Consider the following 19,653-nt stretch of genomic DNA (forward strand, 5'->3'; position numbering starts at 1 on the left):
AGTGGGGACATTTAATGACAGATGAATCCTTATTCTTTGAGTCACAGTCAACATGGTTCCCATTAGTCCACGATGCTTGTACATAACCAAGTCAAGGCGAGGAAATTCAGGAATTAACAGCATGAACAAAAATTCCTATTGAAATCCGCATTTGATGTATGCGTATGTCCTGATCTTGCTTCTCCACAGCATACATCCAGGAGAGGCTGCAGGTGCTATTGCGTCTTCAGCGGAGGACATGGCTAAATGGATGCACAAATCGTTCTTCGCATCCATTAGGCCCATGTAAGCAAGCGTCCGCCCGGAGAGCGGAAGGTCGCGGGTTCGATCCCCGACCGCGTCATACCAAAAGATGTTAAAATATGGTACTTATTGGTCCCTGCCTGGCGCTCGGCATTAATGGGTTCAACAAGGACTGGTCGGCTCGGAGTCAGTATACTGTGTCTGAGTGGGGTATTCATGCTTCACTGCGGCGTGGTATCTCAGTGGACTAGCACTATAAAACCAGCTTAAGTCTGGGCTAGTACAAGCAGCCGCACATACACATACACACGCATGCACGTCGTCATATGAGCGAAATATTCTCAAGCACGACGTTAAACCATATTTCACCTTACCTCACCATTGTAAGAAGCACAGATATAAGACGGGACCGATATAAGCACACTTTCACCTGTCTATGTATGCTACTAAATGACTATAACAATCTTGAAGGCGATGATAGACGTCATTTCACCAATATCACCTTTTAAGATAAACACGCTGTCGCATTAGCGACAGAAATTACTTAATGAGCATATGTCATAGTGATTTACTAATAGTCTAAGTAAGGATTTGAATTGTTTGTTGTTTAACGCAGCAATATATCAGCTATATGAAGGCGATCTGTAAATAATCGAGTCTGGGACAGCCAGTCCTCTAACAGACATCATGAACATCGATCTACTCTACTGGGATACGATGATATGCATCAGCCAAGTCAGCAAGCCTTACCATCCGATGTCCTTACCCGCCTCTTATAAGAAGCATGTCGTACCTGGGCCTCCTTTCACAAAGCACTAAGGTGATCGTAAGTCACTAAGGTAACCTTAGTGCAATGCTAAAGAATGGGAGTTAAGGTTAACCTTAGTAAAGGTTGCTTCGTGAAAGGAGCCCCTGGTCTATAACAGTTCTTTACGGTTTCAAAACACGTTTGGTTTCAGTGACATTTAGAGGTTCCAAAGCTAATTGTCTATAATTATAATTAAAAAGGAATTTTGTACTTACATCAATACACAATGCAGCAATTTAAAAAGTTTAATCATTATTGTTGTTGCAGTTGTTGCTGTTGTTGTTGTTAATTTTATTGAAATTAATGCATAAATGCAGAAAGGACTGTCTTGGTAGTCCTTACACAGCATCATTATTATTATTATTATTATTAGCAGTAGCAGTATTTGTAGTCCGCCCAGTCGTAGCTATAGTAGTCAGACTCGCTATCGCTAGATAATGTGTATCTACAGTGTATGGTAATCAGATGGATCTACCGAGTTCGTTTTCCTATATATCCGGTACTGTATACATGAATGGGTTCTGGTAGAAGAATGTATGATAATACTGCTTAAAAATAAAACATGTTAAGTGCCATATGAGTGTGTGAGTGAGTTAAGATTTAAAGTCACATCGGCAATATTTCAGCCATATCGTGACTAAAACAAATTCCATTTTCATGATAAATACACATAATTTTGAAAACCCTGTCAACGAAGGACTAGATTATCACAAAATGGGTTAAAACTAGCTAGCCTATATCTTAAAATGTAGACAACTCTGTTGGACAATACATTGTAAAACTGGGCTATTTATCGCCAACAACTGAAGGTAGATCAGGCATTCGTAACCATACATTAAATAGCTTTTACATAACCATACATCCAACTAGCCATAGAGATGCTGGGATCGATTACACGGGGGTTAACACACGTACTCACGTTACACTTATGACCGCTTCATGAACCTGAGTGATTTACATGACGATATGACGAATATGATCAATATTTTGTCACAAAAAACATACTTGGACAATAACGGGATTATTCAGCACGTGACATGTATCAATATGTTTGGCTACAGCTGTTTCAAATTTAATTATGATTCAATTTTCCCCCTTCCATAACAGGTGATATGCTTTGATTATTTTGACTCTCAACATTTATTCATTCACAACAGTTTAATTAAAAATGATTCATGTCGCGTCAGCTGCATGGTGGGAAGCGCAATGTGACGGTGTAAATGATTTATTTGTTACCGTGAAACTGTCTGTGTCCCGGAATTCCGACTGGGAGCCATCAAAGCAGGCAGGAGGTTAGGTAAGACATTGTCTTATTACCCCATTCCTATATTTAGATACATATTCGGGAAATGATGGAGTGATCGTGCGTAATATTCTTTCGATATTTGCACGTATACACAGTAGGAATTTTCAGGTGAGGATTAAGTTGCATTTGTTGGCTTTTATTAGGAGATGAAGTCAGGGCATTGGATGAGCAACTTCAATGGCATCACAATTTCAAAAATTCATCAAACTACTGGGGAGATACAGGGATTATAAATATGAGGGATATTTGTGATGAAACTGGATTATTCTCAACAGATTCTTTTACAAAATATGGTATCAAACGTACTTTTTAAGATTATAGATATTTACTGCACGTATTGCCTGGCACTTGGAAAAATACTCTTAATCACTATTATTCAATACCAATCAGGGATTTCAATGTAAACTAATGCCAAATCTATTTAGTAAAACATCGAAATGGTGCAGAATTTGTTATGATACATTTATTTCCAATGATATACATCCAAACATTTGTAATAAATGACAGCATTTATTTCCTGAAACAGACTTTGACCGGAAAAATATATTTACATTATATAGAAAAAATGGCAAGATACAAAACATTCAATATAGATTTCAACAAGGTATTATTTACACAAAAAGAGAATTGCTAAAATGAAAAACGTTGATAACAGTTTATGTTGTTTCTAAATGAGAGTGTTTGTCATGTGTACTGGGAATGAGAGAAAACCATGAAATTTGGCTTAACAATTTATATCCTCATATATTACTATTAAAACATATGGCTTGGTACTCTACATCAAAATAGATTACTAAATCATATCATCATTGCTGCAAAAAGACATATTTACATATGTAGTATTAAGAATATGCACTCCAATATAACTTTATTTATAATAATAATGACCCGTGAAGATCCGGGGTAGAATAGGTCTTCAGCAATCCATGCTTGCCCTAAAAGGCGACTTTGCTTGTCGTAAGAGGCGACTAACGGGGTCGGGTGGTCAGGCTCGCTGAATTGGTTGACACATGTCATCGGTTCCCCAATGCGCAGATCGATGCTCATGCTGTTGATCACTGGATTGTCTGGTCCAGACTCGATTATTTACAGACCGCCGCCATAAGGTGGAATATTGCTGAGTGCGGCGTAAAACTAAACTCACTAAATTGTAATAATAATATAATAATAAAATAACAAAATTCAATCACAAATGGGGCCTTTTCTTCCCAGTACTTACAAGACTTTCAAATGTATCCAAATTTTCCTGATATCATTTTTCTCTTTTATTGATTTATATATGTTTATTAATATAATACTGATATAGTACCTGTACACAATTTATCTGTATTAATCACAGCTTTGTATATATATTACATTGTAATCTTGGGAACCAATAAAAAATATTGTAAATGTATATCAGTTGAAAAAACACCAAAAAATATCAATTACATTCCGTGACGTTGTATTCATATGACGTCACAGTGACTCACTGCTGAGACAATAGAACCAAACGTCATTCAAAACACAAATAAGTTACTAAAAAGAATGTTGCGGTCTTTTTCTATGAGATCATATGTTCGGACTCTCAGGTGAACAGGTTAAAGAATAGCACTGCTAGATAATACAGTTTGCTATCAATCTTCGAGTGAATGTTCAGCCTGATTCCTGAGTCTGCTGCGCTACGCTTCGACACTGACCCAGGAACCAGGCTGAACATTCACTCGCGTTCAATGGTGGCCGTCACTACTAGGCAACATGCCTTATATACCGATGGATTGATTGACTGAGTTTAGTTTTACGCCGCACTCAGCAATATTCCAGCTATATGGCGGCGGTCTGTAAATAATCGAGTCTGAACCAGTCTATCCATTGATCAACAAACAGCATGATCATCGATCTACGCCATTGGGATACGATGACATGTGTCAACCCAGTCAGCGAGCTTGACCACCCGATCCCGTTAGTCGCCTCTTACGACAAGCATGGGATACTGTAGATCAAGTCTAACTCTGATCTTCACGGATCATATACAGATGAGAAAAAAAGTATCGCAACACCCAAGTGTTATGACAGGGCCTATATTTAATCACAGTTTATAAGTCATGTGCGTCTTCACAGGGAATTATTTTGTAGCCAAAGTGCTGAAAAGACTTCTCATTAACACAAAAGCCATCAATAAAGAATCTGAATGATATAATTTGATTAAACATGGGTCCTGTAATAAAACTGAAATTAAGGTAGCATAATGTGTCAATAAAAGTCAATAATGTGTCAATAAACGTATGCTTTTAGCCATCAAAACCGGGAAACACGATGCATAGTCCTTACTCATACCCCCAGTCCACAAATAAGGTCTCTGGTTACAGAAACAGAAGACAGTAGTTGTTTTGTGACGTTTTGAACCCTCGTCCCCACTGAGTGCACAAGACGCTGAATCCGATGTTGGGGCAACCCGTTCTATTCTTGGTGCAATGCTTGCTCTAATTCATCTGTATTCTGGACTATCGGATCTTTCTGACGAACCGTACGCCCCAGAATGACCCAAACATGCTCGATAGGGTTCAGATCAGGGCTTCTGTAGCCATGGAACGGTGGTAATGGCTTTTTGATGCAGGATGTGTCAATAAAAGCATGGTCATCCCAAACGGAAAATAGAATGCATAGACCTAATTCCTACACTCAATCCACAAATAAGGCTCCTAGTTTCAGAAACAGAAGACATAGTAAGTATCTTGTGTAACCTCCGCCCACCTGGATGACGTTTTGAACCCTCGTCGTTACTGAGTGCACAAGACGCTGAATCCGATGTTGGGGCAATCCGTTCCATTCTGTGTGCAATGTTTGCTCTAATTTATCTGTATTCTGGACTAGCGGATCTCTCTGACGAACAGTATGCTCCAGAATGTCCCAAACATCTTTGATAGGTTTCAAATCAGGGCGTCTGGCTGGCCATGGAACGGTGGTAATGCCTTCTTGGTGCAGGAAATCGATGACTGCGCGTGCGCGATGAGGCCTGGCGTTGTCATCCATAAAGATTGGCCTTGTTAATTGAGGATGATTGTCGAAATGAGCCACTACATGCCTCCTCAAGATTTCCTTTGGGTACCTTTGTCCATTCAGGTTTCCTCTCACTGTGACAAGCAGAAGTTTGCATTCATACGACACACAACCTCATACCATCAATAATCCTCCGCCGAATGGAACTTCTTCCAGGATGTTCCTTTGAGCATATGCCATGTTCCTCTGTCGCCATACACGCGTCCTTCTGTCAGTAACAAACAGCAAAAACCGGCTCTCGTCTGAAAAAAGGGATCTTCCTTTTAGAAGCCAGCATCCACGGATGTCGGTCACGGGACCACCGTAATCGGGCATCAATTTGGGGACGTGTCAAGAAAGGTCGTCTGACAGGTCTCCTGGCCTTATACCTGCCGTTTTCAGTCGATTTCTACCAGATTTATGACAGAGTTGTCGATGCGGAAGCTATTGCCGTTTTAACATTGGACTTGGTGCAAAGGGAAATCACCAAACAAGTCTAATTAGGGCTGCGTCGTAACGATGCAGAGCCTTTACATCATTTGTTTGGTGATATTTTATCACTAATCGACTGATTGTTGAGGGACGGTAGCATAATTGCCTGACAATTTGTCTCATGGCCAAACCGGCATTAACCATACCTATAACTTGGCATCTTTTGGCTGGCGTTAGTTGAGGTGGTCCCAAAGAGTGGTTTAAGACAATAAGTTTGCGTTTTAGATCAGTTTTCATGTCATCGGTTCCCAATTGCGCAGATCGGTGCTCATGCTGTTGTTCACTGGATTGTCTGGTCCAGACTCGATTATTTACAGACCGCCGCCATATAGCTGGAATATTGCTGAGTGCGGCGTAAAACTAAACTCACTCACTCACTCACTCACTCACTCACTAGATCCGTTTTCTTACAAGAGTGAATGATCATTGAAACTGTACACAAGGGGTGCAAGTGTTTCATATGCTCCACACTTGTTACCTGCAGCACGTGCATCATGATTCGTTGCCTTTGAGACACGAAATAGGTTAATGTTTCCATTTATTTTCATAATGTTGTTATATTGCACTTTTTAAGAGAAAAAGGTCTTAGGTGTTGCGATACTTTTTCCACATGTATATTTACTATAGAAAATCAGAGAATGGGTGGTTAAAATCTTTTCATATCATTTGTCATCGATACGTATTCAAAGTGCATGTATACGTCACCAGAACAGCAGCCATCGTTACGTTTAGAGCATAAAAACGTTATCTAATTTAGTTTCGAGACACGAAAGTCGTCGCTGCAATGGCGAAATGTATACTATAACAAACACACCATTTTCAACACCGACATGTGCGTTGATATTTCGTGTCAGCTCGCTATTGACACTATTAACACACAATATATGGAACTGAACGACCGCATTAATTAAATTCCGTTAGTATTTTTAATTTAGCAATTATTTGTTTTATTGAAGTCTTGTTTTTCCCTTTTTTCATGTATTACAAAAAAGCAATTATGGTGACGTACATTTCGCTGACTTTGCCCCATTTTCGTCCACCATTGTATGCTGGAAATAAAATGAACGACCAGAAAATGGTACTTTTGGTCAGTAAAAATGATGCTCAGTGGTGGAGTCTGATGTTTAAGTGGTAATACTTTATTGAACAACGGGAAGTGTGTGTGTGTGTGTGTGTTCAGGGGAGGATTTAAATTAGTTAACTGCTAACTGTCTGAATAATTACTGATATCATTAGTTACAAGGTGTTTGAAAGGGTGTACGGGACTGTCAGACCCTTCTTAGTTTACAAGGGTCTGACACTCCCGTACACACTTTCAAACACCGTGCGACGAATTTATTACCCTTAAGATCTTATAATTTAGCTTATCTTTAAGCAACAACATTAAACCTTCGGCAGAATGAGACGCAAAACGTTTCGCCATGATTGTTCCAGAACGGTCATAAAGGGAGGTAACTAGGGATGGTTTAGTTTATGATAAAAAATGATAGAATGTGAGGTTTGTTAAACGACAAGACTATTGAAATAAAGAAACATTTTATTTTTGGGATATATTTATTGACACAAACAAAAAAGAAATTATGGCAACAAATTTTTTACTCTGTTTATACTCATTATTGTATACGCCAACTCTAAAATTTCGAAGCGATCCGCCGTTTGGCAGCCACATTCCATCTGAGTTCAAGGCCATTCGTAAAACCCGTGTAGTGTGTCACGTGACAGATTTGACGGGGTGTACGGTTCGTACACTCTGGCAAATCCGCCTACATTGTTTCGTATGCTTTGCCTATTAACCAATCAGAATTCGACAAATTTATCTTAAGGGTAATAAAATGTCTAGGTTGTCATCCACATGATTATCACTCTCAAAATGACCAATATGTGACCACGTTGGGAGGCGCTTCTCTCCCCTCATATTAAATAATGAAGACAGTGTATCCAGTCCAATTCAGTTCAGTTACTGTTAGTGTGGTGAGACACTTGAAGCAGGGCTCCAGATAATTTTTCAACATCAGGAGTACGTACTCCTTATTTTTTCAATATAGGAGTACTGGAAAAACTTAAAAGTACATTTAGAGTACTGAATGGACTTTAATGGCGTATCAGTAATCTATTGTTTCGTTTCATATATGCACCACAACATTGCTAGTCTTGTGTAAACAGGTCAGTAAACAATAAAAAAAATACTTTTTTTCAGATAAATACGTCTGTACATGATTTTAAGACCGTACACACTTGCTGTGGTGCGAATCTGCTACGTTTCCTAAATTATTTCCTATCGTATCGTGCATGTCTTTTAGCCGTACATACGCCGATACGGCCTTTATCTGGAGCCCTGCTTGAAGCATTCTCTCAAACTAGCTCCTTTCACTCCTGGCTCTTACTCACACTCTTTGTCTCTTTCACTCGCGCTCTACCTCTCTCTTATCCTCACATCACCACACCTGGACCATTGCTGGGTCAGTCCTTGTCATCAGTGCCTTAAGCTTACTTCAAATGACAAGTACGTATTACTATATTCTCAAATATTAGCCTATGTGTCTTAAAGGAATCGTCCCATTACCTTAAGTACTTAGGAAAAGATTTACCTTAAACACTGAATTACCACCAGTAATCCCGCTGTTATAGTACCCTGTCACAAATATATAGCAAAGGAATACTCTGATACTGGCTACAAGCCATAAACTACGTTACAAGTTCATTGGTAAAATTTACCTTAATTCAACAGTATAAATAGTGAAATGTACATGTGTCCAAAACCTTCATCTTTAAATATATGCATGTTCATGGTGGTGCATTAACTTACTGACCATACTTGTATTTTTATGTGTTCAGTTGAGTCAAATAATGTATCAACTTCATTGCACTGAGCTGTGTGTATATTTTTGTATACAGATAATTGTATCTAACATGTTGCTTTGCAAACTGATATAGATACCTAATGTGTATACAAATTTCCATTCTGTGAAAATATACAGTATAGTATAAAAATGGATCTTTCAAAAACATTAGCTTGCAGTACCTCGTTGGTTTCAAGTGAGATGATGTGGTCCATGCAAGCGTTGCTGCTCATGTCCGCTGTCTCTGTGGGGTCGGCGGGGATTTTCACCGATGACCAGGTCAGAAAGGTGGAAACGTTTGTGGAGGAGGTCATGAAGTGTAGACAGATCCCCGGGCAGACAGTGGCTGTTGTGCAGGAGGATGAGACTTGGGTACGGGGCTTCGGACTGGCGGACATTGAACAGGGAGTGAACGTCACCAAGGAGACTTTATTTGGAATTGGATCTTTGACTAAGGCTTTCACGACTACCCTCCTGGCCATGATGATGGATGAAAGTAATGGAAGGTATGTCAGTGACATAAATACACTCAAAGAATGAGGACTACTTTTATGGATATACAAGTTCTATATTCTATATAGGCGACGTTTCGACATAGATTCTAATGTCGTTGTCAAGGTGCGTATTGAGTGAAAATATAGGTATGGGTACCAGAACCAAAACCTACTGCCTGGTCATAGTTAATTATCTTTAAAATTGACTACACACTTGATGTGTTGGTTACAAATAAGCTTGGACCCGTGAAAATCCGGATTAGAATTGATCCTCAGTAACCCGACTAACGGTATCGGGTGAATTATAATTGAAAACTATACCAATACATAATGCCATAACCATAAATGACCCGTGAAGATCCGGGGTAGAATAGGTCTTCAGCAACCCATTCTTGTCATAAAAGGCGACTATGCTTGTCGTAAAAGGCGACTAACGGGATTGGGTGGTCAGGCTCGCTGACTTGGTTGACACATGTCATAATATCCCAATGGCGTAGATTGATGCTCATGGTATTGATCACTGGCTTGTCTGGTCCAGACTCGATTATTTACAGACCGCCACCATATAGCTGTAACATTGCTGAGTGCAGCGTTAAACAACCAACCAACCAACTAATGAGCTTGTACTTGATATGATACACACATATTATACACTTTACCAGTTACTCATATTCATATTATATTTCTTGAGAGACACGAAGTTAGATACCGGGTGAAAAATCTAAGTATAACTCAACTAGAGAGGCTGACAGTTCGTTATGGCAATATTTCTAGATCAGTGTGGTGATCTACCTTCAGTTGTTGGCGATCTATAGCCAGTTTTTATATTGTATTGTCCAAATGGTGCTATTAGTTTTAACTTTCCATACTAGTTTTAGTTGTAATTGTGGTATTCTAGTTGTTTTACTATCCTTCGTCGACAGGTTATTATAATACACATCTATTCCATTTCAATGTCACATATGTTCTCGTCACGATATGGTTGAAATATTGCCGATGTGACGTTAAATAATAACTCACTCACTCACTCACTCTTGATCAGTGAATAGATAGGCATGGGTACTACCATCATCTGGAACAAATGTAAAGCACCCCAGGTAATTATTACAATGTTGCATGTTTTGGCTAACATTAGTGGTGTGCACGCACAATACATTGGCATGGTCAAGTCTTAACTAAAACAAAACAAATAAGGACAGTTTCCTTCAACGTTTTAATTATGAGTATAGCACAATACACAAATAATCTATTTTGGCTTAAGAAAATTATACCGGTTACATGTATGGAGCTTGAGAGAGGAACAGGTAACATGGCGTGGATGTGAAGAGACGTTTATTTATAATCTGGTAACGTTGTACAATCAAAGAAAGATCTAGTATCGTAGGCAGTTTGGAACAGGGTTTATCAGGGATATTTATAATATTCCTTGAGATGTAAATTTAATATCTCTCTAAGTATTGGCCATGCTGTCAATACACATGAAATCAATACAGCTTGACCATTGTCATCATGGCCACCATGATAGAGTCATTAGCTGCATAATCAAAATTAGACAAAGGCTGGTTGGCCACTGAAGCATGACATTGTGGATGAGATGCGGGGTACTCCAGGCTGACACACATCTGTCACAAATACGACACGTGACAGTCTGATGAGGATTCTACCCTGAGGGATAAATTGAGAATGCTTTGTGTTAGTCGAGAGTTGACCCCGAGACAGCGACAAGGTAGGTTGGCTGACCATCGCCTCCGACATGCCGCCTAGTCATTGTTGTAACTTCATGTATGTATACATATTGAATCCAGAATAAAGTGTTGTGGACCCACTGATGGACTTCTGTATTTGAAGACATAGTTATCCCGTTTAAACAGCCCGGGATACATGGTGGAGTCCAAGATCTCGGAACCTCTCGGCAACAAAGGTCTTGAGCGAACCTCCGGCGATATACATCCATCCTGGGTCCACATCACAATGGAAGTCAACCAACTACATGTAACAACATCAGACTAAGGGTTAGTCCTGAAGAGTAGCTGACCACGACGTCTGTCAACTGTGTATCAATTTGGACTCTTGGCTGTTTGAAGGACATGATCACTGTGCTATTGTGTGTGCACCGATGCCCAAACAAGAACTGGTCCGTTGATGATCTGTACACAGCGCCTACATTCATATCCTGTGTCTGAGGAAACAGCAAGAAACGCAAAGACGAAGAGGTCCAGCTGGCTCCCACTTACAAGTGTCATTGACATTGTGACTTTTAGTTGAAATGTTCTGTGTCTTACCGATTGTTTTGTGTTTTAATTTAAACTTTCCACTTTGTGAGTGTTGATACTATTTGGTTCATTCTTCCATGTTCAATGCCTCTCTTTCTACTAAATCGGATAACGGATCCTCCAGTAAATCATATTTTCCTTGGAGGATCCGCCCAAAATCTAAATGTAATGAAATGACTCCCGTGAATACAACCACCCGCTCAGATTTTCCATCTACCCCTCAACACCCTGATCACTATGGCGTATTTATAATCCCCATTGTTGTGGCCGTTGCTGTTCTGCCCTCCATGCTCCTCCCCGCCCCTGACCGTGACGCTGTCTGTCCACCACCCGTGTCAGCTTCACAGTCCTTCCCATGCCATTATTCGACGGACATGCTTCCCGATCAGCACCTTCCTGGCTTTGTCGATTCCAGAAATTTGTGGCAATTCAAAATTACAATGATGACAAAATTGTTCAGCTTTTCCAATTTAAGGTATGAAGGCCTTCCTAGTAAAGATAACATGACATGGCCTGAACTTAGACAATGTTTTTCACAATGGTACGGTCCAACGTCCATCCAAGGCATCATTCGGAAAAATGCCCTGATGGACAGAAAACAAACAGAACGTGAAGACTTTCGTTCATTTCTTCAATCTGTGCGGTATGAGGCATCCCTTTGGATTGTAATGATGATCAATTTATAAAAGACCTCATTTTCAGAAACGCCCTCCCCACATTGTTCACCAGGCGCCATCACACTTTGTCGGACATGATTGAAAAGTGCTCAGGTAGGAGAGGACATTTACAAAATAGCAGGTACTGAGGGACTCATGTCTGTCAATTCACACATGAACGTTCAGCCGAACAGACTGCAGGATGAGCGACATGACCCAGCAAATTATTTTCAACCTTCCCCTGAACAATGCTTTCATCCACACCCCATTAAGTTTCATTTCCATGTCCAGATATGATGATTAGAGGCCTAATTAGGATTAAGGGTGCTTGTGAAAGGATGACGCCGAGTGAGCCTCAATAGTGCCATGTCTTCACGATCAGACGTCAATCTGGGTCGTCCACAGCTCATTCGTTTCCGTGTATTTTCTGACCAAACGACTGACAACTGTGTATAGTCCGTTTGACTTCATTTGAGACCGATGAATTGCTCACTAACACAAAATCTAATAATTGCAACAAAACCGAATTTTGCACTGTCACATGAAATCGACAGACCATCTCTGATGATTTGTCTCATAATTTTGGACACCCGAATAAAATAGTTGTTTAACAAACGATCATTATTTTGTTGTCACTTTTCGCTATTCGAATTCTTACGAGGGAGGACCACTTGCTGGTAGTCAACAAGCGTGTGCAGTGAAGTTTCAATTTCACACGTGCCAACTAGCACACCTGGCTGTTCTACCAGCAAGTGGTCCTCCCTCGTAAGAAATAGCGAATAGCGAGCAATTCATTGGTCTCAAATGAAGTCAAACGGACTATAGTGGACATTCATTTCCCGACCAATTGCTTTAAAGGACATACTGGAGATATGCACACCAATAATCTGCTATTTCTTGCCATCTGAAAATCTTCTTCGTTCCATAGTGGCAGATAAATGAATAAAGCCATGCAGATTAAATACTGACATCTGAAAATCTTCTTCGTTCCATAGTGGCAGATAAATGCAAAAAGCCATGCAGATTAAATACTGACATCTGAAAATCTTCTTCGTTCCATAGTGGCAGATAAATGAATAAAGCCATGCAGATTAAATACTGACATCTGCCACATGCACAAAAGACAATTCGTGTGTTTGCTTCTGGAGATGCTCTACAGGGTGTGATTGGGAGACACTTTCCACCAAGTACAGTTGCAGTAATTTCTTAAAGGAGCATTATTGGCATGCGTACCATCATATACAACTGAACGGGACAATAGTTCTGTTAGCGGTCATCATATTTGTGTTTACATTTTCCAAGGTTAATATAAACAGCTGTCTGGAGTTAATGAAGTTAGTGACTTTGGTAAAGGGGATAATAAAATTATGTGTTGTGAAAATCGTGATATGTTGTTCAATGAACTAATGTCTAGAGATTGGTACCACTTTACTTTTATTACAACATTTCTAGATCAGGAGAGACACGAAGTTATGTACTGAGTGAATATATGGGCATGTGTAATGATACCATAAAATACTTCTTCACCATAAGTGTTGTGATTCGGAAATATTTAAGACATAAAATGACCCGTGTCATTAAAAAGAATTATTACACACTCTTAGTTTTAATTACTAATGAGAGTGTATCTTATGTAGAAGAATGTCCACCGGACGAGAAGTGTTCCTGTACGATTTACTTCCGGGATATTATAATCAATCATATTTATCAGTTCATATTCAAAGTTAATTGCCTGACAGGGTTAAAATGAGCAATTGGTCGCACTTACATTTACTCAACGCATTCCTAAAAATAAATTTAATGTCAAACAAATGAAAATTGCATTTAATTTGCTCGAAACTATTTATTACTTTTCTGAAGGTATTTTTCAGGATCCCTACCCCAATTGGATACCTGTACAGTCACATATTCATGTTACTTTCAGCCCCTTAATAATCTACCCTTATCTACGTATGAAGGAATACTTTACTGGGAGTGTTTGTGGTTTTATTTACAGCGAGGAATAGTAGAGACGTGGCAAGTATCAGTGTATAATTGAGGACAGTTTTTATGGATATACAACTTTTTTAATGTGTATAGGCGATGTTTCGACATAGATTCTAATGTCGTTGTCGCCTATGCATGTCGAAACGTCGCCTATACAGAATAAAGAAGTTGTATATCCATACAAATTGTAGTCATTCAACACTGATACTTGTCAAAAAAGTATCAGTGTGTATACAAAGGTGCCCTTGTATACATTTGTCTCTATGCATGTCTTTTGCATAATTACAGTTTAACATGGACGACAAAGGTGAAGGACGTGTTGGGTCCAGACTTTGCATTTGTGGATGAGGAGAGAACAGAGGAGACTACTCTGAGGGATCTTTTGACCCACCGTGCTGGACTTCATCCTGCGGGCCTTGCCATTTCTGCTGGATTTGCTCCCAACTTCACGACAAGTGATTTAGCAAAGTAAACGGGTTTTTTTATCATATTTAGAAAAACGTTAAGGAAAATGTAAAGACACGGCATCGGTAATGTCACTTTGTACCAGAGTGTACTGTTGACTTAGTTATCCGAGGTGTCACAATTCGCAGGTGGAGTGGCCAAATTATCGACACTGTTCGGAGACTCTTCTGAAGTTCTCGTTTAGTTGTAATTCTGATAAAACAAAGTATTGCTAAAAAGTGTGAAATTCAGACTTTTTTATAAATTCAGTGAATTTTGGTTTGAGAAAATTAAAACGTCAGTCTAGCTGCCAGATCAAGGTATGACAGTGGTGATTATTTTTATTGATCATTGAAATTCTATCGTGGCACCAGGTGTTTGTAAAACGGATAGGCATGTCCTGCCCTACCTATGATAACCGATTACTCTTGGCGAAGTCATTATGCATGAGCAAGAACACACAAAAGAAGGAGCCCTGAAGAGTTCTAACCTGACCGAGTTCTCGGGCTTTGTTTTCACATCTTGATTTCACCAGGAGTATGTATTTACTTGTTACATACACATTACAATCCAGTACGGTATTGCAATGACGACTCTGGTTGAACCACCGGTGTTTATGACATAATTGTTCTTTACACAGGCGTTTCCGCTTTCTTCCGGAAGTTCACCCCTTCCGTGACGTCTATGAGTACAACAACTGGGCGTACGCTTTGATCGGTCGTATTGTGGAAGTGTTGTCAGGTGAACCCTACGAAGTAACTCTGGAGAAACGGATCTTCAAACCACTGGGAATGAACCGGTCACGTGTCCTGGGAAAAACGATATCAGCAAATGCAACAGGAATGGCAAAACCGTACTATAATGTAGAGGACGTGCTCATATTATCGGATCCCTCAATTTACGAGTGAGGTCATTTTATCACTTTTGAATGATAATTGATTTAAGTAACTAAACAATAGCACTCATCTTCAGCTTTTAAAGTTTACAAGGGATCTGAGTGGAGCGTTACTCATGTATCTATGCTTGGGCCTTATTTGACCAACCACAACACGTTTATGAATGACAAAACGCACATTTAGTTTCTACAGCATGTTCATTACACCTAGTTTGATTCATAATCATTGATCTCTATATAATCACTGATCTCTATATATTTGAAATAACGACCACGAGGCCCAATTTGTGAGAGAGTGAATGTATCATTCTTCTCTAAGCCACATTCATCAGTAATCCTATTATTACCTTCGAGGGTGAAAATATCAGGGTTAATATTTTTCATACGATGCCCTAGGGCAAAATATCACTTTGTCATGGTGACGTGACGTCATAAACAATGCTATGATGTCACGTTTCTTCTATGCCGTCTACATACGGCAGTGGGGGGGCAGCCAGTCTGTTTGAAAGTAGATTTGGGTTTACTTTCCCTAATTTGAAGACTTCGGTAATAAATAGAATATTATATTCGTGCCCATATCGTACTATGTTTACGACACTCGTGCCTAAATAAGGGCATATCCCTCGCTCTCGATCGGGAAATGTCAGGATTTAGGCACTCGTGTCGTAAACATAGTATGACAAGTGCATGGCGACCTGTACATATTCGAGTCTAGACAAGGTAATGCAGTGATTGATAGCATTAGCGGGCGATCCTCACTGATGAAATCTTCAATCGATGGTCCCTGGTATGGTGATTTACCTTCTGGTGTTGGCGATCTATAGCCTGTTTTTATATTGTATTGTCCAAATAGTGCTATCCGTTTTAACTCTCCACACTAGTTTTAGTTGTAATTGTGATATTCTAGTTGTTTTACTGTCCTTCGTCGACAGGTTTTTATAACGTACATGTATTCCATTTCAATGTCAAATGTTCTCATTTCACTTTTTATTGTATAAATTGTTTTGGTCACGGTATGGCTGAAATATTGCCGATGTGACTTTAAATCTTAACTCACTCACTCACTCACTCACTTCAATCGATGAACATATTCAGTATTAGGGACGTCTTCTTACCTGCTGATCTTGCTTCTCCACAGCATACACCCAGGAGTGGCCGCAGGTGCTATTGCGTCTTCAGCAGAGGACATGGCTAAATGGATGCACTTTCTACTGAGGCAAGGGGTGACGGAGGACAACGTCACACTGGTCAAGTACACAACGTTAGTGGAGGTCTTCAAATTTCACGAGTATATGCCCTACGGGGCGTTAACGTCAAAGCCGCAGTATCCCGTGATGAACTTGGAGTATGGCTATGGTTATGCATGGTATCTATCTGTATATAAAGGTAAGAAACAAACTAGAATTATTATCAGGCGTAAACGAGTATGGTATATCCTATAATTGGCGCAAATCAAGCCATAAATAGACATATATTTGGCTATTACCATATCATTCATAATAGGAATAGAACTGGGTCGTACGTGCCACGGGCAAACCAAAAGACTACCATCGACTAAACAGTTACAAATTACACCATGTTCCTCTTCATGTCACGAGTGCTTTAAGATGCTAAGTTCGGATGGCGGATAATCACACTGACATCATACCTATTGTCGTCGTGCATCCGGGGCGGTGGGGTAGAAGTGGAGGAATATCAATGAATGCTGGGGCGGTGGGGTAGCCTATTGGTTAAAGCGTCCGCTCGTCACACCGAAGACCCGGGTTCGATTCCCCTCATGGGTACAACGTGTGAAGCCCATTTATGGTGTACCCCGCAGTGATATTGCTGGAATATTGCTAAAAGCGGCGTAAAACCATTCTCATTCACTCCTCGTGCATCCCATATGTCGCATCCCATATATAACTGCATTATAGAGCTGAATCACTGCTGTCTATTCATGATGCAAAAGCTACCTTTGGAATACCTTTTTCTTATATCTGTGCACTGTAGATTTGCTCTTGGCCTTTGATCGTCAGTATAATTAACATTATCTTTAAGTTTATTTTAACAAAGAAACAAGTGCTTTCACATGTCCAAATACTATATAACAGCATTGTGTCAATACAAATTATTCCATAGCTATACTAATCTTTGCATCACTTTCACCACAATGTAATTGGCTTGTTTGATAATCGATCATTCCCTGACGTTTTGTACTTGTCTTCAGAATGTTTTTTATGAATGGAAACTGCACCAATACATAATGCCATAACCATAAACAAATATCATAGTGATACTAAAATTAGCGACATTAGCTTTCTTTTATGTATTTTCATTGTGGATGTTATATTCCAGAATACAACGTGAGCATGCACACTGGAGCCTTAAATGCGTACACGAGCTACATTAAACTCTACCGTGACTTGGACGTTGGAATATTTGTAAGTGAGAGTGGCCCAGGAACGTCGAATGGGGAATTTGCAGAAAACCTTATCTCATTCTATATTTCTGATATTTTGATTGGTGACGAGCCTTGGCTAAATGTCTCTACAGCCTGCTCGTATCCCAAGCCCTGGGGCAGTTGGCTATCAAAGTTACAAAATAATTCAGACGTCACCAACACCGATGTGGATTGCCTTGACTGTTATGTTGGGAAATACGGGCAGTATCTGTTTGGTGACGTGGACGTTAGGAGGGGACCAGGGTCGTCACTGGATCTACAATACGGGAGGTTACGGGGTTCTCTCAATACCACGGATAAGAAAGCAACATTTAAGCTTGATTTATGGCACCCCTTTAGATTTATGTCTCGACCAGGTAATGCAACGATTCTTGTAGAAGTACTTTTCCGTGGGTTAAGCAATGGAAAGTATTCCTTCATTGACCTCGGTTTACCTCACAAGATGACATTTACCAGAGGTACAAGCTTTCACGATGAAAACATATTCACAGTTATCAACCCTGAAATAAGTGCGACGAGTGTCAAGGAGTTGAGCAATCTTTTGTTGGTGTTCGCATCACTTTGTGCTGTTTTCTCCATACTGTAGTGACTGTGTACTAATAAAAGTTCGCTCTTTGGCATCTTATAATAACAGGACTTCATGTTAGAAACATTTTGAACACCTTCGATAACACGGGTAATCCATTGTATTCATATCTTGAACAATTTCAGATAACAGCAAAATTTAAGGTATTCTTTGTAAAATGAAAATTTGATATGATGCATATGATTCGTTTTCTTAATTGTCTCAATTGGTATGGTATTATCAATGATGAGCTTCAATACTGAACTGTTAGTTTCTGTTGTATAGGATGGAAAATGATGTTATTGTGCCACTATTTAGGCGCAGTATAAAAAAAATTTGTTTGGCTTTTTTTAATTTGAAAATTTACATGAATTTGATACAGAATCGTCACGATTTACGTAGGCATATAATTATAAATGGTTAATGATGTACGCAAAACACCCCAAGCCACTGTCAGCGCTGATCCCGTATAGTCATTTCTGGCATGACATGCTGTTGATACACATGGAGATCACACAAAATCCATTTGTTAACCTAATTGTGAATAGATTGCACAATGACAATGCACGTTGATACACGTGGTGATCAGACAAAATCCATTTGTTAACCTAACTGTGAATAAATTGCACAATGACAATGCACGTTGATAGACATGGTGATCTAATAAATTCCATTTGTTATCCTAATTGTGAATAAATTGCACAATTACAATGCACGTTGATAGACATGGGGATCAGACAAATTCCATTTGTTAACCTAATTGTGAATAGATTGCACAATGACATTGCACGTTGATACACATGGAGATCACACAAAATCCATTTGTTATCCTAATTGTGAATAGATTGCACAATGACAATGCACGTTGATACACGTGGTGATCAGACAAAATCCATTTGTTAACCTAATTGTGAATAGATTGCACAATGACAATGCACGTTGATACACATGGAGATCAGACAAAATCCATTTGTTAACCTAATTGTGAATAAATTGCACAATGACAATGCACGTTGATACACATGGTGATCTAAAAAATTCCATTGTTATCCTAATTGTGAATAAATTGCACAATGACATTGCACGTTGATAGACATGGTGATCAGACAAATTCCATTTGTTATCCTAATTGTGAATAGATTGCACAATGTTCGTTTACAATGATTATTTTAATAAACAGACAGTAATTG

At 39.4% G+C, this 19,653-nt stretch overlaps 1 protein-coding gene across 2 annotated transcripts; it reads left to right on the forward strand.

Annotated features, from left to right (window-relative positions):
- The first annotated feature begins 2,241 nt into the window (after positions 1 to 2,241).
- Positions 2,242 to 19,653, forward strand: LOC124283923 (penicillin-binding protein 4-like). 2 transcript variants are annotated; one of them, XM_046719995.1, is made up of 6 exons: positions 2,242 to 2,348; positions 8,880 to 9,213; positions 14,405 to 14,584; positions 15,201 to 15,464; positions 16,594 to 16,841; positions 17,793 to 19,653. In XM_046719995.1, exons 2-6 carry the CDS (start codon positions 8,909 to 8,911, stop codon positions 18,482 to 18,484), a joined length of 1,689 nt encoding a protein of 562 aa, XP_046575951.1. In that variant the 5' UTR covers positions 2,242 to 2,348; positions 8,880 to 8,908; the 3' UTR covers positions 18,485 to 19,653. The 2 variants fall into 2 exon arrangements, with proteins under 2 accessions (XP_046575951.1, XP_046576016.1); XM_046720060.1 differs by having other exon boundaries at positions 2,258 to 2,348; positions 8,887 to 9,213.

This window comes from Haliotis rubra, unplaced genomic scaffold, assembly GCF_003918875.1.
Source record: "Haliotis rubra isolate DU_JTF1 unplaced genomic scaffold, ASM391887v1 Scf1, whole genome shotgun sequence".
In the NCBI taxonomy this organism is placed as follows: domain Eukaryota; kingdom Metazoa; phylum Mollusca; class Gastropoda; order Lepetellida; family Haliotidae; genus Haliotis; species Haliotis rubra.